Source organism: Bactrocera dorsalis, chromosome 6 (assembly GCF_023373825.1).
Source record: "Bactrocera dorsalis isolate Fly_Bdor chromosome 6, ASM2337382v1, whole genome shotgun sequence".
In the NCBI taxonomy this organism is placed as follows: domain Eukaryota; kingdom Metazoa; phylum Arthropoda; class Insecta; order Diptera; family Tephritidae; genus Bactrocera; species Bactrocera dorsalis.
This window is the reverse complement of record NC_064308.1, coordinates 11,751,906-11,778,434: the sequence shown is the minus strand read 5'-3', so window position 1 is coordinate 11,778,434 and position 26,529 is coordinate 11,751,906. Positions and strand designations below refer to the sequence as shown.

The window sequence follows — 26,529 nt, the reverse complement described above, 5'->3', positions numbered from 1 at the left end:
GTGCGTTTATACGAAACTATCTACAACTTCAAAATTATGACTGTCAACAGTGAAGTGAGAGCAAATATACGAATCCGACGACTGTTTTTTTTTTGATGACAGGAGATATTTCGTCTTGTCCTCGTTCACTGCCAGACCCATTTGATTTGCTTCCTTGTCCAGTCTGGAGAAAGCAGATCTAACAGCGCAGATGTTGAGGCCAATGATATCAATATCATCGGCATACGCCAGCAGCTGTACACTTTTATAAAAGATTGTATCTGCTCGATTAAGTTCTGCAGCCCGAACTATTTTCTCCAGCAGCAGATTGAATAAGTTGCACGATAGAGAGTCGTCTTGTCTGAAACCTCATTTGGTATCGAACGGCTCGGAGAGGTCTTCCCCGATCCTGATGAAGGTTTCAGTATTGCTCAACGTCAGTTTACAAAGCCGTATTAGTTTTGCGGGGATACCAAATTCAGACATCGCGGCATATAGGCAGCTCCTTTTCGTGCTGCCAAAAGCAGCTTTGAAATCGACGAAGAAGGGGTGTGTGTCGATTCTCCTTTCACGGGTCTTTCCAAGATTTAGCGCATGGTGAATATCTGGTCGGTTGTTGATTGGCCAGGTCTAAGGTCCAATCAGTTTGTTGACGGTGGGCTTTCATCTTTCACACAATACGGTCCATAGAACCTTATACGCGATGTTGAGGAAGCTTATCCCACGGTAGTTGACGCAGATTGTGGGGTCTCCCTTTTTATGGATTGGGCATAGCACACTTAAATTCCAATCGTTGGGCATGCTTTCGTTCGACCATATTTTATAAAGAAGCTGATGCATGCTCCTGATCAGCTCTTCGTCGCCGTATTTGAATAGCTCGGCCGGCAATCCATCGGCCCCCGCCGCTTTACTGTTTTTCAAACGGGTAATTGTTATTCGTACTTTATCACGGTCGGACAATGAAACATCTGCTCCATCGTCATCGAGTTCGGAATCGGGTTCGCCTTCTCCTGGCGTTGTACGTTCACTGCCATTCAGCAGGCTGGAGAAGTGTTCCCTCCATAATTTAAGTATGCTCTAGGCAACTGTGACTAGATCACCTTTGGGGGTTCTACAAGAGAATGCTCCGGTCTTGAAACCTTCGTTAAGCCGCCGCATTTTTCCGTAGAATTTTCTAGCATTACCCCTGTCGGCCAGTTTGTCAGGCTCTTCATAGTCACGGAATTCTGCTTCTATTTTTCTTCTGTCTGTAAATGTGTCTTGCTTCCTTCTTCAACTCTCGGTATGTATCGTATCCCGAACGTGTTGTGGCCTCAGTATTTGTCCCGTCCATACAATTTCTTGGAAAGCGGTGATTACAGCCTTCACTCTAACGAGGACATCAATCAGATGGGCATCGCAACTTCCCAATTAAGGGACCGAATATTCCAGATGCAGGTCCTTTAGTCGTTATCTGTAGAGCGTTTGCAGGGTCGTCATTAAAAGGGGGTTCTTTCATCCGATGCTGTTTGTACTTTTTCATTGGAGGCGCCTTTTACGTGGCCTGTCCTAGACCCAGATCGCAACCCTCTAGAGGGGATGTTTCGCCTTCTCAATTTAGCTCGCCTTCAAACGGATGTTCTTTGGGTAACCGGAGAATACTTGGTCCAGTACCGGAAGTCGTGAAGTGCTTGAGCCATATGTAAAAAAATCGTTTCTGTCCACTCCCAAGTGAATGGCAGTCTGAGAACTTTCCTCACTTTGGTGAACTTTTACACATGACTCCATATTCTAAACTACATACATGAAACAAAATCGAAAATATCACTTCACATTACTAAAGTTTATTATAAAGGGTGATTTTTTAAGAGCTTGATAACTTTTTAAAAAAAAAAAACGCATAAAATTTGCAAAATCTCATCGGTTCTTTATTTGAAACGTTAGATTGGTTCATGACATTTACTTTTTGAAGATAATTTCATTTAAATGTTGACCGCGGCTGCGTCTTAGGTGGTCCATTCGGAAAGTCCAATTTTGGGCAACTTTTTCGAGCATTTCGGCCGGAATAGCCCGAATTTCTTCGGAAATGTTGTCTTCCAAAGCTGGAATAGTTGCTGGCTTATTTCTGTAGACTTTAGACTTGACGTAGCCCCACAAAAAATAGTCTAAAGGCGTTAAATCGCATGATCTTGGTGGCCAACTTACGGGTCCATTTCTTGAGATGAATTGTTGTCCGAAGTTTTCCCTCAAAATGGCCATAGAATCGCGAGCTGTGTGGCATGTAGCGCCATCTTGTTGAAACCACATGTCAACCAAGTTCAGTTCTTCCATTTTTGACAACAAAAAGTTTGTTAGCATCGAACGATAGCGATCGCCATTCACCGTAACGTTGCGTCCAACAGCATCTTTGAAAAAATACGGTCCAATGATTCCACCAGCGTACAAACCACACCAAACAGTGCATTTTTCGGGATGCATGGGCAGTTCTTGAACGGCTTCTGGTTGCTCTTCACCCCAAATGCGGCAATTTTGCTTATTTACGTAGCCATTCAACCAGAAATGAGCCTCATCGCTGAACAAAATTTGTCGATAAACACATTTCGAACCGAACACTGATTTTGGTAATAAAATTCAATGATTTGCAAGCGTTGCTCGTTAGTAAGTCTATTCATGATGAAAGCATACTGAGCATCTTTCTCTTTGACACCATGTCTGAAATCCCACGTGATCTGTCAAATACTAATGCATGAAAATCCTAACCTCAAAAAAATCACCCGTTATATAGATCGAAAGGTTCAGTCTGAATCCGATTCAGGCGATAGCATACTATTCACATTCACAAGTAGATTTGTTCACAGAACGGTTGTACATATCACCAAACTAGGCGAGATAGATATAGGGTTATGACGAGAAAGGTTGAAATCCGGTTGACTGTTTGTCTGTCCGTTCGTCCGTCCGTGCAAGCTGTAACGTGAGTAAAAATTGAGATATCTCGATGAAACCTTGAACGCGGATTACTTAGTACAAAAAAATTTACGAGTTCGTAGGTGGGCGTAATCCGACCACTGCTACGCCCAGAAATCGCCATTAACCGAAAACATATAAAGGTCCATACTAAGCACTAAATTAAGGGGTTACATGGGTTTCCTCGGGCAAAAAACGGCCTTTTTTCAATAATTTTTTTTTACATATAAGAAATAAAATATTTTAATGATTTTTTTTTATTTAAAAGACTCATATTTAGTAAACATTTTGTAAAATTTTCAAAAAAAAATATCAAAATGGCAGTCATTACGACGCCATTTCCGGCAGTCCCTCGGAAAAAAGGTGCATCTGCGTTGTCAGCAGAACTTCTTTCAGGATCATCAGAAATAAAAATAAAAAATACGTGTTTTAGTAAAGACAATTAACTGGGTTTTGGACGAAGGAAAAAGAAAAAAATTAAAATTGGATTTTTAGCAGACGTTTTATAAAAAAATGCAAATTTCGATGAAAATTTCTCGACATTTTTTTTTTAATAGTTGTAATTAAAAAAAAGAAAATCCTTCGTTCAAGATCTTGTAAATGATATCTCGAAGACCTGTGTACAATTTCATCAAGATCGGTTGAGTAGTTCGCGAGAAATCTTGACAACCGACTTTGAAAACACAGTTTCGAGAAAAACGCGCTTAAAGACGGCGCACTTAGCCTAGATTGCCTCGAGCGCACAAGTTTTCAGGGTTGTATCTCCGAAAGTATTGATCAGATCAACTTGAAAATTTAGGACAATATTCTAGAAATGTTATAGAATTTAATAAGAAAAAAAAATTTTTTCGATTTTTTGAAACTGTGAAACCCATGTAACACCTTAAGGTTAATTTGGTACAGAGGATCACAGAAACAAGGGGCATCCATCGGCAAAATTAAAAAAAAAAATGGACGTGGCCCGGCCTCTAAAATGTTAAATGTACAAAGTGCGTTTCAAAGTAAACAGGACTTAAAAAAAAAAAAACAGAACAAATAGTTTTTCGGCAAAATCAATTTATTTTCTTCAATATAGTCTCCTTCAATACAGCTTTGTGCACGGTCCAAAAGCATGTCGAACGAGTGTTTTAGCTCGTTGGCCGATATGGCCGCCAGTATGCCGGCGCAAGCCTTTTGAATGGTCTTTACGTCAGCATAACGCTTTCCTTTCATGGGCACTCTCTTTCACGTTGGACTCTGAACAAGTTTTGGTCGTCAGTCAATTTGTGCGGAACAAACCGTGCACACACCTTTCGTGAGCCCAAAAGTTCGGTCAAAATGCGATAAATCAATGTTTTGGAGATGTTCAATTCCACTTCCATATATTTCAATGATGATTTCGGATGATTTTTGATGAATTCACGCACAGTTTCGATGGAATTTCCAGTTAACAAGGATTTTTGATTAGCTCTCATGCTGATCGTGCTGGTCATTTATATCCTCACGACCACTTTGAAAACGTTGAAACCACTCGTGCACTCTGCTACGGGATAAGAAAGGCTCATTTTCGCACCGATAACACATACATACTGACACTTAAAACGCAATAACTTCACTTCCAATCTATGAAATATCATTCTCACTGGACAATCGATAAAGATAGCAGATTATAACGCACCAGTCGACATATAGATGGCATTACCAGGGGGCGCTAGATTCAAAAAGTCCTTTTTACTTCGGAAAGCACCTTGTACATATCTCCTAAACCACTTAAGCAACAACAAACAACCAAATTTACCGAATACAAATCTTATAAGAACTTTTAACGAGAGTGTGAAAATAGATGAAATAACAGTACTGTTGAAAACTATTAAAAGCGCAATAAATCAATAACTAAATATGCCAGAGACATTAAATTTCACCTTCGAGATGGTATGAGAGGTCTTTATGGGAGCCGGTGTGGAAATTGAACGATGGGCGCGGCCCCGCCCACTTTTTGGTTAAATCACATATCTCTGGACCCGATCCCACCGATTTCGACAAAATTTAGAACAACACATTCCTCTCATATTCTTATGCCACGGTGTAAAAATGGGCGAAATCAGACTACAACCATGCCTACTTCCCATATAACATAATTTTAATTCCATGGGATTCTTTCACTTTTCAGCACACAAATTTGAAAGCAATTGTTATAACGGACTAGAACTTTGCACTAGTAATTTTAAAAATTAAAGGCGAAAAAAAGGATATAGTATTTGTGTTTTTTTGCGGCAACATAAGTAAATTATATAATTTTAATAAATTTAATGGTTTATTATTTTACAACAAAATGTGACGGTGAATCTCCAGAAGCGCCTTGAAAAAAGTGGCGAACATTACAACTCGTTACCGGATTATCTGAAACAAAAAAAATGATATGTGTTTTAAAGATGATGTATAATATTTCTCAAGGTTTTAGACAATATTCCCTCAGTGTAAAACTTTCATCAGGGTAAATCTTTAACATCGAAATTTTCAGAACAGAAAGAGCAAACCATTGTTGCGCTACATGAACATACTTCCCTGTTTTATACAAAGTAAAGTGAATTACTTCATTATTTTCACTCATTTTTGAACAGCTATAACTTTTTTCAACTTCCCCAAATTTAATTGAAGCTTAAAATCTCATATTTTCAACACTATATAATTTGATTAGTAGCATTGAAGATATACGACTACAACGACATCTATTGACAAATTACGAAAAGAATTTTTCGACTACGCAATATTTTACGCTGCAATCGTGATCGCACTCGTTTCTTTTTTTCACTATTATTTTCGGTCCGTACAATTCGTTAACCTTTAAATTTAGTGAAATCACTTATCCCAAATGATATTTTATTTCTCAAAAACGCTTGAGAATTTTCATATATTACTTTCTAGGTTTTAGTCGACGATTTTGAAATTACATGCGATGAATGTTGAACAAGACATTACCATATTAGACATAGGCTGTGAGTCTTGCCTTCTTCTGCTCTACTCCTTCAAGAGGCAAATATACATATGTATGTGTAAACATGCAGTATTATGTGTATACATGCAGTATTATACAGAGATGCATGTTTTACGTATTAAATATTTCAAGTGATAAGATATTTGTGAAAATGTACTATTCCTTATGGGGAGAGCCTGCTTTTGAGGCTTCAAAAATTCGATTTTTTGAGGAATTTTTTGGAAGGGAAAGAAATAATTGATTAAAACGAAATGTCCAGGGTTTATAGTTATATATTTAAACATCATTCACAAATTTTTTGGATACGAATTCTTTGATATTCTGCCTTTAGGAAGCAATTGCAGGATGCAGGTCGCAATTTCAATCCGAAACAAAAAAAATCAAAAAGATTTTTAATATATATAATATTTTTTAATAATGTATTTTCTAGTTAAACTAAAAAAATTCCAAAAAAAAAGTGTAATATTTAAAAAAAAAAATTTTTAATTGAAAAAAGTGATTTTTGGATTAAGGATATCCTTGATAACAAAGAGTGAACGGAGTCGCTGGTATAGACTAGACTAGAAATTGCTTCCCAGCCAAATTGCCGAACTTGTTTCTGCAGAGTTGCCCGACCCCAACGAAGATAAAAAGTTATATGACACCATCACTAAAAGCATGAACCACGGACCATACAGCGAACTGAAACGTATGGTCTAATGCACGAAAGATGGAAAATGCAGAAGAAAATATTCTTGCGCGCTTTTCAAAGATACGATTTTTCAGCACGGTCCAGGCTATCAATTATATATGTAAATACTTAAATAAGGGCAGTGACGGGACCATTTTCACCGTGAGACAGGAGAGTAACGCTACAATCGATCCAAAGAAGAGGTCCAGATGTTTCGTGCGCGTCGATATGTAAGTAGTATCGAAGCGGCACTAGTAATACAAAATCATAGCTGCCCGAGAAGCATGTGAGGCGATAAGCTTGCTTCAAGACGGCAGCCACTGAAACGAGGCGATGGACTACGAAATGTTGTACTGGTCAGCGGCTACGTTGAGCGCACGAAAGGACCCATCGTCCATTCTGGAACACCCTTTCTGGGAAATTCAGTTATCATGTAGCAGTGAGTTTGATCGTAGAAATGTTCCATCAAACCACTCTTTCGTTTTAAAGAAATTGTATTTATATCTACAGTTGGGTGATTCAAAAAAAAAATTTTTCATTTGGTACTCGTAAAAACAGGTTCCTAGACACCTCTAAGAAAGCCTCTCCAAATATGAGTTCTTAATTGTAACGGGAAGGTCCTCCTACATAGAGTTTCCTATTTTTTCTTATTATCAGATAGAAAAATTTATATCTCGCTACCAACTACTTAAAAAGATATTTTGTTCCTTAGATTTTATAGGAAATTGAATGCTGTACAAAAAAGGTCTCATTTGATTTTTTCGTAAACCCAACAGTGTAAAAGATATTAACCGTTAAAGTTTGATTATTTTTGGAAACATTTATAATTTCTTATTTATTTTATAACTCAATGAAAAAAAGTTATTATGAATGATGAAACTCATAGTTCTGTAGGAAATTTGCTGCTCTATAAAAATGGTCCGGTATGATTTTTCGATTAAGTTAAGCGTTTACGAGATATTCATCGTCAAACATCAATGCATATTAAGGTGGATCAAAAAAAATTTTTTTTTTTCGTTTGGTACTCTGAAAAATAGGTTCCTAGACACCTCTAAGAAAGCCTCTCCAAATATGAGTTCTTAATTGGAACGGGAAGGTCCTCCTACATAGAGTTTTCTATTTTTTCTTATTATCAGATAGACAAATTTATATCTCGCTACCAACTACTTGAAAAGATATCTTGTTCCTTAGATTTTATAGGAAGTTGAATGCTGTACAAAAAAGGTCTCATATGATTTTTTCGTAAACCCAACAGTGTAAAAGATATTAACCGTTAAAGTTTGATTATTTTTGGAAACATTTATAATTTCTTATTTATTTTATAACTCAATGAAAAAAAGTTATTATGAATGATGAAACTCATAGTTCTGTAGGAAATTTGCTGCTCTATAAAAATGGTCCGGTATGATTTTTCGATTAAGTTAAGCGTGTACGAGATATTCATCGTCAAACATCAAAGCATATTAGGGTGTATTAAAAAAAAAAAAAAACTCGTTTGGTACTCTGAAAAATAGCTAGGTAGAGGTGTCTAGCTCTAAGAAAGCTTCTCCAAAAACCTATGTGTTTTGTCATTCATAATGAATTTTTCATTTACTTATAATAATCCATAAGAAATAAAAACTTTTCCCAAAAATAATCAAACTTTAACTATTAATATCTTTTAAACGGTTGGATTTAGGAAAAAAATCATAGGAGACCTTTTTTTAGGGCATTAAATAAGGAACAAGATTTTTTTTCTAGTAGTTGGAAGTGAGATATAAATTTTTCTATCTGATAATAAGAAAAAATAGAAAACTCTATGTAGGAGGACCTTCCCGTTACAATTAAGAACTCATATTTGGAGAGGCTTTCTTAGAGGTGTCTAGGAACCTATTTTTCCGAGTACAAAACGAAAAAAAAATTTTTTTGAATCACCCTAATCTGCAGTGAGGCTTGCTTTTCCGAATAAAGCGAGAACATCTGTCAATGTTATATCTTTAATGTGGCTGTTACAAATGTGGTCTATTTTAACGTTTATCAAACAGTCTTTACAACTATAATACTATTTCATCAATTATTAATAAATTGAAGCATAATCCTGGATAAACTATATTAAGTGTGAGACCCTTCGATGCACAAATTATTTCAATCATTTTATTCATTCTAAATTTTAGTATTTTACTATCAATTTCTATTCTCACTTCAAAAATATATCTAATAAAGCAAATTTAGCTCCATTACTAAAAATTTCTTTTATTATTTTAGGCATTGGCTACGCTGCTGCTGTGATGTCTTGCTGGATGAACGTTTACTATATCGTAATTCTGGCATGGGCCGTTTTTTATTTTTTCATGTCCATGAAAACAGGTAAAAACTTACAAAAAAATAATCTTTCTGAAATATGTTTAACAATAGTTTTGATAAATTCAAGTATCAATTTGTGTAAGTATTAAATGTTTGGTTGCACTCGAACTTAGCTCTTACTTAATTGTTCATGTTTGATTTATCTACGGCAGGTATGGGCACATTTTTAGCCTGCAAAGTTAGCAAAGTGCGCACGGGGGTTAGATGAGGGGAATATCAGTTTACGGAGAGAAGGACATAACAAGTTGCGAAAAAATCAATTACATTCCTCCGTAACTTAATGTTCATCGCAGAGTCATGGATAATATGATACGAGACTCTTTGATTCGAGAGAGAGCTGTCAAAACTCGCATTTTTTATAACATTTGTCAATGATGCCACTGCTGAAAAAAATTATATTGAGTATGTAATAAATTATACAAAACACTAAATAAAACACTTTGAAAATGCATACAAATATAAAAGCTAAAATGCAAAATCCTTAATAAATTTACATAAACATTTATTTTGCCAAAATATGTTCGCACATATCTTCTTGGCTGTCAAATAATCAGGGAACGCGTTTGAGGGAAAAATGAGAGCCAATGCGAGAGTCTCGTATCATATTATCCATGGCAGAGTGGATGCGGCAATACTGACATTGTACACAAATTAAAGAGAGGAAGTTTACTTCATATCGGAATTGTACAGTTGTGTGAACAAAAAGAGGTGAACATAATTTGCAGGGCTTAGAATTTCGCATTAAAATTTGTTTTTATTTACATTTGCATGGTGGGAAATTCTAATCACTGTTAAGAAAAAATATATAAGTTATACTTATCTAAAAATTCATTTTAGTTACAATTGGGAAAACTTTTATCAAGTTGTGGGCTTTTATACGCAAGGCAGTTTTATATATATGCATATATAAAAAAACATTTGAGACCATAATATATATATATATAATTTAATGAAAATGCTTATCTATATATATATTTAATATATATTAACATTTGTGATATTTTCAGTTTGGTTTTTTTATCAAAACATTTAAAGATTAAGGTTTTTTTCTATAATTGTTCTGTTAAATTTAAAAAATCTAAGTTGCCTCTGGAAATGTATTAAAATAATAATACGCGCTATAGAAAGGGAACACATATTTTCAAAAATATAAGAAATCATCAAATAAAAATATATTTGCGCGGTATGGCATTATTGATTGAGAGTGGTTAAGCACACAAATAGAATACAAACACTAATGGCAGAAACATCGTATTTCGCTTCTCCCTCCGCTACGAGCGGAAGGCGTTTTGTTTTCGTGTTCATTCGAACAGTGTTGCCATTACTCAATACGCATATGTAGTTTTGCACACATCTAACTTTTCAATTATAATTTTTCATAATATAAAATACCAAAACTGAAATCAAACTAGTAAAACTAGTTTATATATTTATAAATAATAGCATTCGATTCTGATTTTGAGTTAGTTTAAGAAAATTTCAAATATAATATATTGAAGGCAATTTTTATAATAACTACGTATATCGAGCCTGGCAACCCTGCGTTGTGAGAGAGCAATCAGCTGAATCGTTTCTATGGGGAAAACCCCAAGTACGGTAGAAGCGTTGTTGGGTAATTGTTTACATTGCGCATAAGATTCATTTATGTATATCAGTGATGCCCAAACGCACACTACCAAACTGTGTGCTTGTGTTGGAGTATGAGAGAGCTTGTTGCTACACCCAAAAAAAATACAAAACTTTAGTATTAATTAATATAAAAAAATTTTGAAAGTGATTCGACAACTTTTACAAAATTGTGAAATTAATGAAATTCCTTATTAATTTTTTATCTATTACAAAAATAAAAACAATTCACGTGTCAAAAAGAAATTAAAATTCAAAAAATTTTAAATATTGAATTTATGTTGAAGTTTTCACCTAAACGGCTGTATCAAAAAACTAAAAATCAATATTTTCATGGTTTTGAACCAACTTATCTAAATCTAGTTCGGAGCCGCAAAATTTTATACGAAGTAAGTCTTCAGGGTGCCGATCGTTAATTTTATTTCTAGTATTTGATTTTATTAATTTCAAAGTGGAAAACGAAACTTCGCAACAATAAGTAGTTCCAAACATTGAAAAGAGTTTCCACATTTCGTTCTTTAATTTCGGATAAAAGTTGTCGTTCAGATTTTTCCAAAACTGTTGCCCTGTTTCACGAGGCAACAATAAATCACGTTGCATCTTTTCTAATTCGGATTTTAAATTTAAACTCACCCCAAAAGTATTACACCCAGTAGGGTCGTTATGAATTTCAATAATATGCTTAATTTTATAAAAGTCATGAAATCGGTTATGAAAATTAGTCTGCAATATATCAAGGATTGGTTGATATTCTTGCAGCCTTGCATGGTTAGAATATTTTTCTACAACAAAGCGTGTTCTTCTTAGCTCTTCAGCGCGCACATACAAAATACATGCGTAGCAGTCAACAGTCGTTGACCAAGTGATTTTCAAATGCACATTAATTTTCCACAATGTATAGAGAGCGCTTGACTAATACGTGTGAGCGAATCTGTGAGAGAGCAATAAAGTCGGCCGCCCGCGGTCTAGGTAAAGCGCTTCACTGATGTATATGCATTTGAAGACAGTGGTTCAGAAACTGAAATTATTATAATTTAAATCTGCCAAAATGTTATCAGAGGAAGAAAGCAGTGCCCAAAATTTAAAAAGAAAATTTAATGTGGAATGGGAAGAAAAGTATTTATGTCAGGAAAGTTCTGGTAGCATACAATGTCTGCTATGTAAGAAACATGTTCAGATGAAAAAATACAATATTCAAAGGCATTATGAAGCGCAACACAAAGAATATGATATGTATACAGGTGAATCCCGTACCAATTTTTTATGAACTTAAAGTCGTTAGGCAACATTAAAGAAGAGGTTTGTAGGTTATTCAGTTGTTCCAAATATGGTATTATCTGTTCTGTTGATAGTAATGGTGCAATCTATGTTAGCGATTGCACTTAAAATGGTGTTAGGTAACCATCCATTTTCTGATGGAGATTTCATTAAAGAATGCATTTTGGAAGCAGCTGAAACTTTAACTAAATCTGCAGTGCTCTACTATTTTAAAAAATAAGTTTGCGCAAACTTCAGACAGAATTACTTTTATAAAGATCTTTGTGTAAAGAAATATTCTTGTTTGAAACTTTTTGCTTATTATATCTATGTTTGGAAGCACCTGCACTTGTGAACAATTTTTTTCCATAATGAAATTAAACAAACATAAAATAAGAAATAGGTTATCTGATTTAAATTTTGGTACAATAATGCGCGTAGCTAAAGAAAATGAGATTAAACCAAACATTGAATTTATTATGGCAAATAAACCAAATTAAATGCAGTTATAAAGACATATTAAAAAATTATTACTAAAATAAAATATTTATTATACTTTTTGTTATTTGTCATACATTTTATAAATTTATAGTAGTTACAAAGAAACTTAAAATTGTTAGGCAATTTTACAGTTATTACCCACAGTGCAACTTCCCATATATGCGTGCGCTCTCATTTGTAAACATGGTGTAGGAAAATACGTTGCTCTCATTTGTAAATATGGAGTGGTCAAATACGTTACTCTCACTTCCCTCTTCATGTTTGCCCGCGATGATCCCCTCACCAGGCCCTCAAAATGTGCACTCGTGCCCGCACGGCAAAATGCCACTAAAGGCTAATATGCCCAACCCTGATCTACGGTAAAGGCAAAAAAGACGTCCTGACTGGCGTTATATGGAAATTTTCAAAATACTTGTAGATCATAAAGATGCGTTGAAAATTTGATAAACTAAATTACATTCCTTCTTAGAGTGCCAAGAATAGGTTTCTTTCTTATTTCTTTTAGTTTACAGATCCTTCACTGCATTTCGATACTAATCTGACAATCTTTACTGTGAAAGTAATAGATTCTGACTTTATCGCACTTTTAGAACTTCTGAACATAATATTTGTATGAAGTGAGCGCGTTTTTCATCCTATTCATCTACCATCATTGCTCCTCATACTCTAATCCGCCGCATTTTGTGCTAACATAACCGAGAATTTCAGATAGTTATCGCTTGCACGGTAGACGGACGTGCAGGCGTCAACGATGTCAATTCGTATCGAAAAGCTGATCATTTAGATGTTATTTTAGTTTTTTTTTATACCATCAATATATGTATAGTATAGAACAAAGTCGCTTTTTCTGTCCCTATATCCCTTTGTATGTTTAAATTCTTAAAACTACCCAACGGATTTTGATGCGGTTTTTTTTAATAGATAGAGTGATTGAAGTGGTTTATAAGTGTAATACGAGTAACATTCATTAAATAGTAGAGAAATGCTGTTATTTTTCAGATTTCTTATGTGATGTCGTAAATAATTAAATACATTGTAAATGCGGGCTGAACCCTACGAGATTTATTGAAACAATGTACTAGGTATTGTACACATTGAAACACAATAACATTTTTTTGTCATTTACTTTTTACGACAGATAATGGCGAATTTTTGAAGCGATTTTAACCAATACAGAATTTATGCTTATTCAGTTAAATACCTTAAATACGTTGTTGATTTAATATAGACTTGTATGGTTTTTACTGCATACGATTTAAATTAATATTTTAAAAATTGGGAGACGTAGCGTTTGTGGCGGTACAGGGCGGTCGCGAGCCTATCCACAATTATCGGAGCTTTCTAACATATACATATATACACATATATATATATATATATGTATATATATATCTAACGAGGAATATTTAAACGGAAACGATGAAGTATATGCGTACAATTTCAAACTAATACAAAAATATTACAATTGCTAAATATTTGGTATAGTAGGATAGAACTGCAACCAAATACGCAATTCAATGGATTATAACTGGCTCAGCAATCAGTCGATGAATGCCAGCCGACTTCTTCGTCTTTCCACGCTTGAGAACCGGTTCAACATGTGCAGTCCACTAGAATGACTTGGGCACCAGTGTGAAATGATGGAGCTATGTTTCTATTGTCACACACCGACGCAAAAATTCGCTTTTATTTTGCTCATTTTGCTTCTTTCCAATTTAGCAAACGTCTTCACTCGGTGCTGAGCCTAATTTCAACAGTATTTTCCCCCAAAAAGCAAGGCTTTATTAACACACGAAATGCTTTATGATCCATTTTTTTGTTAACTAACCCATGTTGCTTCATAAAAATTCTATATCTCATTGACTAATAGTTATAATCTAAATGATAGAAATCATAAAGCTGATAGTAGTAGTATTATCTATATGTCAGCCACAGTAAAGCGTGGACGGGTCCTCTAGTTTACGAATAAAGTAATGTTACAGAATTTTAATCATAACAGTTTATTTACGTGTTTCTTCAGCAAAAGTAACAACTTTATTGAAAATATACGTGCAGCTTTTTCAAAATAGTTAGCATTTTTAAAATACAATTTCTCTGCCGTCTTTGCTTAACTCTAGTTTACTTTGTCATTTGTAGATGTGCCTTGGCGTTCTTGTAATAACTTCTGGAATACTGTAAATTGTGTCAATCCATACGAACGCAACAATTTAATTTGCTGGGAGGATTCAATTAATGGAACAATAAAAAAAATTTGTTCTTTAACCTTAGCAAATATCACCACTTCAGAACTGACAGATCCAGTTAAAGAATTCTGGGAGTAAGTATATTCCTTTGCCTCTACTTGATGCTATAAGCCCTTTAATTAAAAGGTATTCTACATGGGAGTAAGTATATGATTTTTATTTTTTGTACTTGATACTACGAGCTCTTTTCTTAAAAACTGTTTTTAGATGTACGAGTATACTAGCAAGAAGTAGTCTAAAGGTGTTAAATCACAACTTCATGGATATCATTCAATGTCACAATTTGTTGAACTAATCGAATCTCCAAAGTAGCCTCGCTTCGTTGGAAACAAATAATTTCAAGATCAACTTATTTAAATTGCGGCAATACAAAGTTGGTTATAATCGATCTGTGCGGATATTTATTGACATTAACGGTGAAACCAGCTTCATTTTGAAGAAAGTTTGGGCCGATGACTCCACCAGATTAAAAACCACACAAACTGTCAATTTAGGTTAATGTGATCGTTGTTCATTAATAATTTGCGGATTTTCTTTGCACCAGAAGCGATAGTTTTGTTTATTTACCGCACAACTCAGACTAAAGTGAGCGCCATCAAAAAAAATGATTTTCTTAAAAAATTTGCTATCATTTTCAAGTTGTTCCAAGGCAAAATCAGCAAATTCACGACGTTTTTGGTGGCCCAATGGCTTCAGACCGTGAGTGAGATCAATTTCATACGGATGCAAGCCCAAATCCTTTTTTAAAATCCGCCAGGTTGGAGTTTGAGACTTTTCCACTTTTAAGAACGTCTTGGAATCGACAAATTGAGGTCTTAAGCAACAATTGCCTGAACGGCAGCAACATTTTCCTTACTGTAAAGAAAATGTACGCACGAAATTTCCAAAGATTCGACGAGTAGAAAGCACAGGTGAACCATTATTACAGTCATGCAATGGCAAAAGCGCATGAAAAGTTTCAATTGGAGAACGATTCTTTTGATAAAAAAATGTAAAAATTTGTAAGCATTGTTCTTTCCATGGTAAGATAGTAAACATTACTGAATACAATGAAAAGAAGTACAGATCACGACACTTAGAACTCATACCATCTGTAATGGAAAACTCGGTATAACTTACTTAAAAATGTTTATTAAATCCATATTCAAAACCTTATTATAAACAAATAAGATTTTCTTTTCTTGGGAAAATTTTATATTAATCAAGTAAGCAGAGACTAAATTCGGGAGTTATCGACGAATTTAAACTGTCGCAATTTGAAAATACCGATTCTTAATCGACTTCGACTACTGGAGATCGATTCCGAAAAATCGATTATTTTACGAGAAAACTCGATTTTCGAGTAGAATCGGAATCGAGTTTACCATCCCTACTGGCAGCTATCGGGCCACATATAAAACCTCCGCACAATAACCACCACAAAAAAAATGATTTTTTTTCCATGTAATTTACATATATGGAAAACAGAAAATTTGAAATAGGCACCTCTTAATATTAATTTTAAGAGCTCATCTTTTGAGTGACTTTTTTTTTACACATTTTCGAAAGTTTTGAGCCTATTTTTCAGTTGAAAAACAAGGTTGCCTCAGAATGACACACCCAAATACTTATACTTTATATTACATTATGATGAATTTCACGTTGATCCGAAAATTAGTTTTTGAGCTATTCGACAAATAACAAAGAGAGCTCGGGCACATCAAAGCGCTAGTGTGAAACTTTGAACGCGTTTTTCTCAAAACTATGTTTTTTGAACTGGAGACAACTGTAACTCGAAAACCGCTCTGTCGATTTTGATGAAATGTATACAGCTTTTAGAATACATAATAAACTCGGGCCTGATCGAAGGACTTTTTTTCAAAAATTTCGATTTTTTAAGACCAATTAACTGTTGGTTTTTTCCCAAAAATTTAGACAAAAATTTCCTGAGGCCGCCATTTCGTTAATTTTTGAATTGAAAAAAAAAATCCTTGGATCAGGTCCGAGTTTATCTAAAGGGTGATTTTTTAAGAGCTTGATAACTTTTTTTTAAAAAAAACACGCATAAAATTTGCAAAATCTCATCGGTTCTTTATTTGAAACGTTAGATTGGTTCATGACATTTACTTTTTGAAGATAATTTCATTTAAATGTTGACCGCGGCTGCGTCTTAGGTGGTCCATTCGGAAAGTCCAATTTTGGGCAACTTTTTCGAGCATTTCGGCCGGAATAGCCCGAATTTCTTCGGAAATGTTGTCTTCCAAAGCTGGAATAGTTGCTGGCTTATTTCTGTAGACTTTAGACTTGACGTAGCCCCACAAAAAATAGTCTAAAGGCGTTAAATCGCATGATCTTGGTGGCCAACATACGGGTCCATTTCTTGAGATGAATTGTTGTCCGAAGTTTTCCCTCAAAATGGCCATAGAATCGCGAGCTGTGTGGCATGTAGCGCCATCTTGTTGAAACCACATGTCAACCAAGTTCAGTTCTTCCATTTTTGGCAACAAAAAGTTTGTTAGCATCGAACGATAGCGATCGCCATTCACCGTAACGTTGCGTCCAACAGCATCTTTGAAAAAATACGGTCCAATGATTCCACCAGCGTACAAACCACACCAAACAGTGCATTTTTCGGGATGCATGGGCAGTTCTTGAACGGCTTCTGGTTGCTCTTCACCCCAAATGCGGCAATTTTGCTTATTTACGTAGCCATTCAACCAGAAATGAGCCTCATCGCTGAACAAAATTTGTCGATAAAACACATTTCGAACCGAACACTGATTTTGGTAATAAAATTCAATGATTTGCAAGCGTTGCTCGTTAGTAAGTCTATTCATGATGAAATGTCAAAGCATACTGAGCATCTTTCTCTTTGACACCATGTCTGAAATCCCACGTGATCTGTCAAATACTAATGCATGAAAATCCTAACCTCAAAAAAATCACCCGTTATTTGTAAAACACATTTTTTTTTGTCCGATTGATTTTAGATGAATTTCCAAGGACTTATGGTTGTCACAGCAAGTACCTTTGTTTGGAACTGGGTCAACACAAACACCTATAACTTTGGAAATTAAATTTTTTTTTGAAATTTTCGTGACTTCAAGTCAACACATTCTATAATAATGCCATATTACTACTTTTTTAAAATAACACGATCAAAAAAAAATACTGAAACTTATCATTTTTTCGTGCCTCTGACTACTCCTAACTCCTTAAACTGACAGACACATAAGATTTTTTAGAAAAAATTAACATGCTTATGTTATTAACATGTCACTTACTAAAAAACTAATCACATAGAGTAAAGTCAGCCGGATGTTTGAACATCCTGATATTAGTTAAATGGTGGGTAGATCAACTTTTTCCTATTTTAGGCACAGACATATACTGATATGAGTAAAACACCCTCTCTCATTTTGATTCGAATAACTCACATATTGGCCGATATATGCGGTACAAAGTCATCCTTAAGTTCGATTAACTTGACATAGGAATATGATAAGAAAGCCACGTACCAAATTTTCGAAATCGGTCAGTCGGGTACCGGGTTATGGGAATTCATCAAAAAGTGGGCGGTGTCACGCCCATCGTTTAATTTTTAGTGCGGCTCTAATAAAGCCTTATCATACAACCTCGGCGGCAAATTTTAGCGTCACTGGGGCATTTAAATATTGATTTATAGCGCTTTTAGCAGTTTTGAACAGTACCGTTATATGGGGAGTGAGCGGGGTTTTCATCCGATTTTATTAATTTTCTCACTATTGGTAGGAATTTGTGCTGGCCGAATTTGATTGTTGTAGCTTTAGTGGTTTAGAAGATATGTACATTAAACATATTAGAGGGCGGGGCCATACCCACTTTTTAATTTTTTAATTTTAATTTTTTAATTTTAATTTTTTCCCCCACAGGTGCCCCTACCTACTGGGACCCTTTGCCGAATATGAGTTTTATATCTTAATTAGGTGCTTAGTTATGGCACTTTAAAGGTTTTCTGTTAATGGCGATTTGTGGGCGTGGCAGTGGTTTGATTACGCCCATGTACGAACTCATTTTTTTGTACTAAGAAACCTGCATACCAAGTTTAATCAAGCTAGGCTTGAGCTAGCGAACATAAGTATCTAAATTTAAGGCATATACATCCTATAAGTATATGAACGTAGGTACAGTGAGTCCCATAATAATTGTATCAAAGTGTTCTTGGCTAAAAGTGTTAAGAAATATGATAATTACAAGATTTGTATAAAAGTGCCGTATGACAAAAATTAATAAAATTTAAGCGTAAAGTGCCGCTACAAACCACTGTAACTACATAGTGCTGCTAAATGTCTAGTTCTGTAACGTCAACAACAGCAACATCGCTGCTACGTTGGAATCTCCGCTGCTGTCCTCACTCCGTTGCTGCCATCAATTCGCTGCTGTTCAAGCCGTCGCACATAGAATAGAATTACAAATTACAGCGATGCCAGTGAATTCTGCAAAGTATTTGTTTTAACCTTTAACTTAAGAGGTCAAATTTCGAAACGTAGATTTAGAGGTAGTAGTAAATTTTACACCATTTTGATTGTTAAAATTTATTAGAGATTTTTTTATTATAATACTTACAAATTTCATCAAACTGATTTAAATTAATTCTAATTACTGTATTTGGAAAGAAAATTTTAAACTCTTTGTATTTTTTTGAAAAATTTGTCGTTTATTTTAGAAGTCTTTTTTAGGATTATGAGAAAATCAAAACACAAGGTGTAAAATTTACTACCACGTCATTAGTTAAAGGTTAATAATATACAGTTAAATTTACTTAATGTATAATTTTGTATTTTTTCGGGAAAACAATGTAATATCAGAAAAAAATAAAAAATATATTTTTCTCATAGTGTCGGAAGAGATCGAGTTATAAGTTTTTTTTACTAAACAACAGGGTCTATACTTATCCTAAATTTATTTCAACATCTTTCCACTGTTTTTAAAAAAGCACGCTCAATTAGGTAGGTCACTTGCATAAAATAAGTAGGTACTCCTTTTACTTATTTATTTATTTTTTTAATTAAATACTGAAATCTTGCTAAATTATTCTAGACGGTTGGTGGCTATCGGAGCCGGTGTGAAAATTGGACAATGGGCGTGGCACCGCCTACTTTTTGGTGAAATTCCATATCTCGGGACCCGACAGATCGATTTTGACTAAATTAAGAATGTGACATTCTTTTAATATTTCGATATCACAGTGTGAAAATGAGCGAAATCGGACTAAAACCACGAATATTTCCCAACTAACTCAATTTAAAATTACATTTGATTCTTTCTAGTACACAAGTCAGGATTTAGCGGGCTAAAACTTTGAACTCATATATTTCCAATAAAGTATACCTCTCTTATTCTTCTTCTTTACTGGCGTAGACACCGCTTACGCGATTATAGCCGAGTCAACAACAGCGCGCCAGTCGTTCCTTCTTTTTGCTACGTGGCGCAAATTGGATATTCCAAGCGAAGCCAGGTCCTTCTCGACTTGATCCTTCCAACGGAGTGCAGGTCTTCCTCTTCCTCTGCTTCCAGCGACGGGTACTTGTCGAATACTTTCAGAGCTGGAGTGTTTTCATCCATCTGTATAACATGACCTAGCCAGCGTAGCCGCTGTCTTTTAATTCGCTGAACTATGTCAATGTCGTCATATATCTCACATAGCTCATCGTTCTATCGAATGCGATATTCGCCGTGGCCAATGCGTAACGGACCATAAGTCTTTCGCAGAACCTTTCTCTCGAAAATTTGTAACGTCGACTCCTCGGTTGTTGTCATCGTCCGAGCCTCTGCACCATATAGCAGGACGGGAATTATGAGCGACTTATAGAGTTTGGCTTTTGTTCGTCGAGAGAGAACTTTACTTTTCAATTGCCCACTCAGTCCGAAGTAGCACCTGTTGGCAAGAGTAATCCTGCGATGGATTTCCAGGCTGACGTTGTTGGTGGTGTTAATGCTGGTTCCTAAATAGACGAAATTATCTACAACTTCAAAGTTATGACTGTCAACAGTGACGTGAGAGCCAAGTCGCGAGTGCGACGACTGTTTGTTTGATGACAGAAGATATTTCGTCTTGCCTTGGTTCACTGCCAGACCCATTTCCGTTGCTTCCTTGTTCAGTCTGGAGGAAGCAGAATTAACGGCGCGGGTGTCGAGGCCGATGATATCAATATCATCGGCATACGCCAGCAGTTGTACACTCTTATAGAAGATGGTACCTTTTCTGTTGAGTTCTGCAGCTCGAACTATTTTCTCCAGCAGCAGATTGAAAAAGTCGCACGATAGGGAGTCGCCTTGTCTGAAACCTCGTTTGGTATCGAACGGCTCGGAGAGGTCCTTCCCGATCTTGATGGAGCTTTTGGTGCTGCTCAACGTCAGTTTACACAGCCGTATTAGTTTTTCGGGGATACCAAATTCAGACATCGCGGCATAAAGGCGGCTCCTTTTCGTGCTGTCGAAAGCAGCTTTGAAATCGACGAAGAGGTGGTGTGTGTCGATTCTCCTTTCACGGGTCTTTTCCAGGATTTGGCGCATGGTGAATATCTGGTTGGTTGTTGATTTACCAGGTCTAAAGCCACACTGATAAGGTGCAATCAGTTTCTTGACGGTGGGCTTTAATCTTTCACACAATACGCTCGACAGAACCTTATATGCGATGTTGAGGAGGCTAATCCCACGGTAGTTGGCGCAGATTGTGCGGTCTCCTTTTTTATGGATTGGGCATAACACACTTAAATTCCAATCGTTGGGCATGCTTTCGTCCGACCTTTTTTTACAAAGGAGCTGATGCATGCTCCTTATCAGTTCTTCGCCGCCGTGTTTGAATAGCTCGGCCGGCAATCCGTCGGCCCCTGCCGCTTTATTGTTCTTCAAGCGGGCAATTGCTATTCGAACTTCTTCATGGTCGGGTAATGGAACGTCTGCTCCATCGTCTTTGATTGGGGAATCGGATTCGCATTCTCCTGGTGTTATGCTTTCACTGCCATTCAAGCTCTTCGTGCTCACGCATTTCCGCCTCTTTCTTTTTCTGTCTGCAAATGCGTCTCGCTTCCCTCTTCAACTCTCGGTATCTATCCCATCCCGCACGTGTTGTGGTCGATCGTAACGTTGCGAGGTAGGCAGCCTGTTTTCTCTCCGCTGCGACACGGCACTCCTCGTCGTACCAGCTGTTCTTTTGCACTTTCCGAAAACCAATGGTTTCGGTTGCAGCTGTACGTAAGGAGTTTGAAATGCCGTCCCACAGTTCCCTTATACCGAGTTGTTGACGAGTGCTCTCAGAGGGCAGGAGTGCAAGCCGAGTAGAAAATCGTTCGGCTGTCTGTTGTGATTGCAGCTTCTCAACGTCGAACCTTCCTGTGTTTGTTGGCGTGCGTTTTTTGCTGCACAGAGGCGGGTGCGAATTTGGCTGCAACAATATAGTGGTCCGAGTCGATGTTAGGACCTCGGAGCGCACGCACATCTAAAACACTGGAGACGTGTCTTCCGTCTATCACAACATGATCGATCTGGTTGGTGGTTTTTCGATCCGTAGACTGCCAGGTAGCTTGATGTATCTTCTTATGCTGGAATCTAGTACTACAGATAACCATATTTCGGGCCCCGGTGAAGTCGATCAGCCTCAACCCATTTGGGGATGTTTCCTCGTGGAGGCTGATATTACCGACCGTAGTGCCAAAGATACCTTCTTTGCCCACCCTGGCGTTAAAGTCGCCAAGCACGATTTTGATATCTTGGCGGGGGCAACTCTCATAAGTGCGCTCCAAGCACTCATAAAAGGCATCTTTGGTCACATCGTCCTTCTCTTCCGCTGGGGCGTAAACGCTAATCAGCCATATGTTGAAGAACCTCGCTTTGATGCGGATTGTGACTAGACGTTCATTCTCCGCAGTGAATGATAGTACTCGGCGACGGAGTCTCTCTCCCATCACGAATCCAACACCAAACTTGCGCTCCTTTATATGGCCACTGTAGTAAATGTCACAAGGACCTACTCGTCTCTGTCCTTGTCCCGTCCATCGCATTTCTTGGACGGCGATGATGTCAGCCTTTATTTTCACGAGGACATCAACCAGATGGGCAGCGGCACCTTCCCAATTAATGAACCGGACATTCCAGGTGCATGCCCTCAAATCATAGTCCTTAATTCGTTTGCCATGGTCATCATCAAAAGGGGAGTCACTCATCAGAAGCTTGTTGTTCCTTTTGGTAAGATTTTTTACGTGGCGGGACCCAAACCCAACGCGAAACCCTGCGGAGGGGATGTTTCGCCTTCCCACATTAGCTCGCCTTCAAACGGATGTTCTTAGGCTACCCAGAGGATATTTGGTCAAAGATCGGAAGTCGTGAACTGCTTGAGTCATATGTAAAGGATCGTTTCAGGCCACTCCCAAGTGAATGGCGATCAGAGAACTTTCCTCACTTGCGTGAACGTCAACACATGACTCCATCCTCCCTTTTGTCAATTCACTTCAACGAAATATGAACTCATCACGAATTTTTATGCCAACATTGGCTAATTTATCGTAACTACGATTGTTTGAGTGCAGGTGCAATTTTAGCTGCAATGCGTTTTATAAGACGAAACATCAGAATTCCAACTTCCACGAAGACTATCTTTAAAAGACAAAAGTTTCGTAAGCCAACAAGGTTGTTGAACAGGAAAATTATTCGGGCAGACTTTCCAATGGCACAGATCGATGACGTTTTAGACATGTTGCAGGACAAATTTTAACAACATTAGATTCATTACCCCTAGTGGAAATGAATTTAAATACTTTTCATTTGATATATGTTCGGTATATGTATCATAATTCCATCCATAGACGTCGATAAAGGCATAATTAAATTGAGACGCGCTTTAGAAATAGGATCGCAAGACGGTGTGCGTGTCAAATAGAAAAAGGGCTAATTTTTGGAGCGAAAACTGAATTTCTTTAGACATGTCATTGAGGCGGGGACAATTAAGCCATCTGAGGAAAATATGCAGCCCATTAAAAATTACTCATTGCCAAATGATAGGAAAACTGTCGACCGGTTTCTCTGATTAACTTCTTAATTTAGATAATTCGACTACCAAATTGTACACAGAATCTCAGATGAGGCATGTAGATGCCCTAAGTGGAATGCATTGCTTTCAGATGGAAGATGCCTTAAGATATCGGGTCCTACAAGCATACATAGTTGAATGATGATCGTTGTTCCCAGTTTAATGGAAGGTCTAATATTTAAGGTGCATAGACAAAATAATTTTGCCGCACGTAAAACACTAGAGCTAAACAAGAAGGGTCCCTTACCTAATTCCTAAAGATGATCAACCATTAGGCATCTTTCACTTAGAAAATTAAAGACCTTTGAGGGCTACTGCAAAACATTATAACCACATTTTATGCGTTGTAGATACATTATTCAATCCAGAAAATGAGTTAGTAGCTATAATACGTACACAATATTGTGCCGAATTAAAGGGTATGATGTTGAAAAGGTAGGTGATCATGGAGGAACGAATCGAATATCAGCAGTTGCCATGTTCATGAAAAAATGAAGCAGGTCGTTTGAGGACGAACGAATGTCAGGACGGTAGAACGATATTAGAAATGGAGGTACGTACGGACAGTGACAGGCAACACTGCCTTTAAAATGATAACGACTAACGACAAAAAACACAACGAGTAGGGAAGCATAATAAAAAAGATACCAAAAGCCGATACGCGGAGGAGGACTGCGCGGCTTAAATTCAAACTTTAGTAACATTAATTTATACGTAATCTGCGTTAAATTCAGGGATTATAGCAAAAAATGCACTTATGATGACAAGAATACAATTTTCTATATACTATATTTGAATGATGATTGCGCTTCTATTTTTTATGAATCAAGCGTTGTCCTGCGTGAAATTATGTGTTTTGAAATGAAAATGAAGTTGAGTTTATATTGTGTTGAAAATTATTTATTTGCAATTTTCCTACATTTTTATTTCAATCAAGAACAGCTTTATAAATATAATTCTTTGGTTTCAGTTTCGTTGCGTAAATATACAGAGAAGATGGTTTTCCATTACAATTACAAATCTTTGGAACTCAAAGTAATTAGAATTAAGCATTCTACCCCCTTGTATTCGATAGCTGCGTCACAATCAGTCGGGTTTCATTACACAGTTTCGGCACATGAAGATTCGAAACATAATAATGACAGATCCACCTTTGAGACGCAAATGATGCGGCGGCATACCAAGCCTCTCCAAAGAATTTAAAAATTCCACTTTATAATTCACGGCTTTGTCTTCATTGTCAAGACGATCGATCGATTTGTATGAGCGCAAATTTCTTGGAATTTGACTTTTAATCTTCCAGTTTAAGTCATTAACATCGGTATTTTCTCAAGCAATCGTAGGTTCCATAATTTAGCCAATGTTTGCAAAAACATTCCTAATGAAATTTTCTTTGAAGTGTATTGACAAAAGGCAGGTGGAATTGATATCAAACCACTGGAAGTATCAACCGAAATTTTCCCATTTCCAATTCTTAGCGAATACGATTTAAAATGTCTTCGGCATTGTAGTTTTTCTTCGTATCCCATAATTGACCCGGATTTGAAAGCTGAAATGTCGAAATAATAATCGCGAAATGTGTGCGAACTTCAGTGGCCAAGTAGCTATCACATCGTCCATCGTTTGACTCCAGTGATTATCACGTTCCAGCAATTATAATTGCTGGCTTGCTTCTCAAAAGGTTGCACACACCGTACGCAATGACTCAAATGAAATTCAACCGCGTACATTTGTCAATTGGATTCGAAGGTAAAAGCAATCGTCGTTTTTCGGGTGGATTGTATAAATTAGTCCTAATGCATTAGTTGATGAGCAATGTTCTCGCGAACGAATCACTGGTGCAAGTTGAGAAAAAACTTGTCAATGTCGACTTTGTTGTTGGCGGTGTTTCCACCGGCTGTAATGTATTCCCTGGGTTGAAATACACTCTTTGGCCATTCTCCAAATGAACTACGAGACGCACAACAGACGTAAAAAGTTCATGAATTGGAACCGCCATGTTGCTGTTTTTGGTGACGTACTTGCAAACGTATTTGATCGATTTCACCAAACTGCAATGTTCAACATTGACATGAGTTTTGAATGTGAATTAGACAACAGTGATGAATATGGTACGATTCATGTTTTGGATACAGGAGGCTCGTTGTCGTTCATAAATGTTTTAGATAACATCAAGATGTTTGACTGTTTAAACACTCTATTTGAGAAATCATCAACATGAGCACGAAGACTTTGACAATTGACTGACATTATTGATAAACATTTTCTTGTGCTAAGAAAGTCGAATAATTCTTTTTCTAAGGTGATAATTGGATTTTGACGTAATTTTATCATTTCATCTCGCAAAGCGCGACATGACCTGTTATTGCTTCCAATGCAATGATAAATTTTTTTCTGTTTGTTCACTGTACCTTCAATGGCAACAGCTCTTGACAGTACGACATAAACTAACTGCTGAAATTGACCATTTTCGTAGTAGTAATTTCATTGAAAACTCCTCCTTGTGACTTGGGAATTGTAAACCCACAAGCTGCTGGGAGTAGATAGTGGTTTATTTTATCTGATATACTCCTATGTCTATTAAGATATATTGTTGTGTTTCGTCGAGCAATTGGCACGGCCAAAGGATTGATATTATTTGCTTGCATGAATGATCGTGCTGTCATGCGAGCTTTTACTCCAGTTTTACCACAATTTGGAAATACTAGCCACACTCGAGTGACTTCTCCATTGTCGTTTCTTTCTATGTGATCTAATTTCCCCATGGCACCGTTGGCTAATCCATCAGCAACTGCGATTTTGGCTGTTATGATATAATACTTTCCAATGACGAGTGTTAAACGTTGTAGCAGTCCACCGGTATCAGCTGGTAGTGTTTTCTTCTCAAGGGCTTTATGTGCGCTCTGTAATTGTTCATCATTTTCACAACGTGAGATGAAGTTTACAG

The 26,529-nt window shown here is 36.6% G+C and overlaps 2 protein-coding genes across 8 annotated transcripts in view; one reads left to right on the top strand and one right to left on the bottom strand.

Moving 5' to 3' along the window:
* LOC115066076 (sodium- and chloride-dependent GABA transporter 1) overlaps positions 1-26,529 on the top strand; it is a 373,293-nt gene that overhangs the window by 142,887 nt on the left and 203,877 nt on the right. For all 7 annotated transcript variants that reach the window (XM_049459653.1, XM_049459651.1, XM_049459648.1 and 4 more), the window contains 2 exons: positions 8,811-8,912; positions 14,430-14,610. In XM_049459653.1, the coding sequence (XP_049315610.1) occupies positions 8,811-8,912; positions 14,430-14,610 (283 nt within the window). The remainder of the gene's footprint in view (positions 1-8,810; positions 8,913-14,429; positions 14,611-26,529) is intronic.
* LOC125779124 (craniofacial development protein 2-like) overlaps positions 1-26,529 on the bottom strand; it is a 245,945-nt gene that overhangs the window by 16,656 nt on the left and 202,760 nt on the right. The gene's annotated exons all lie outside the window — the stretch shown is intronic.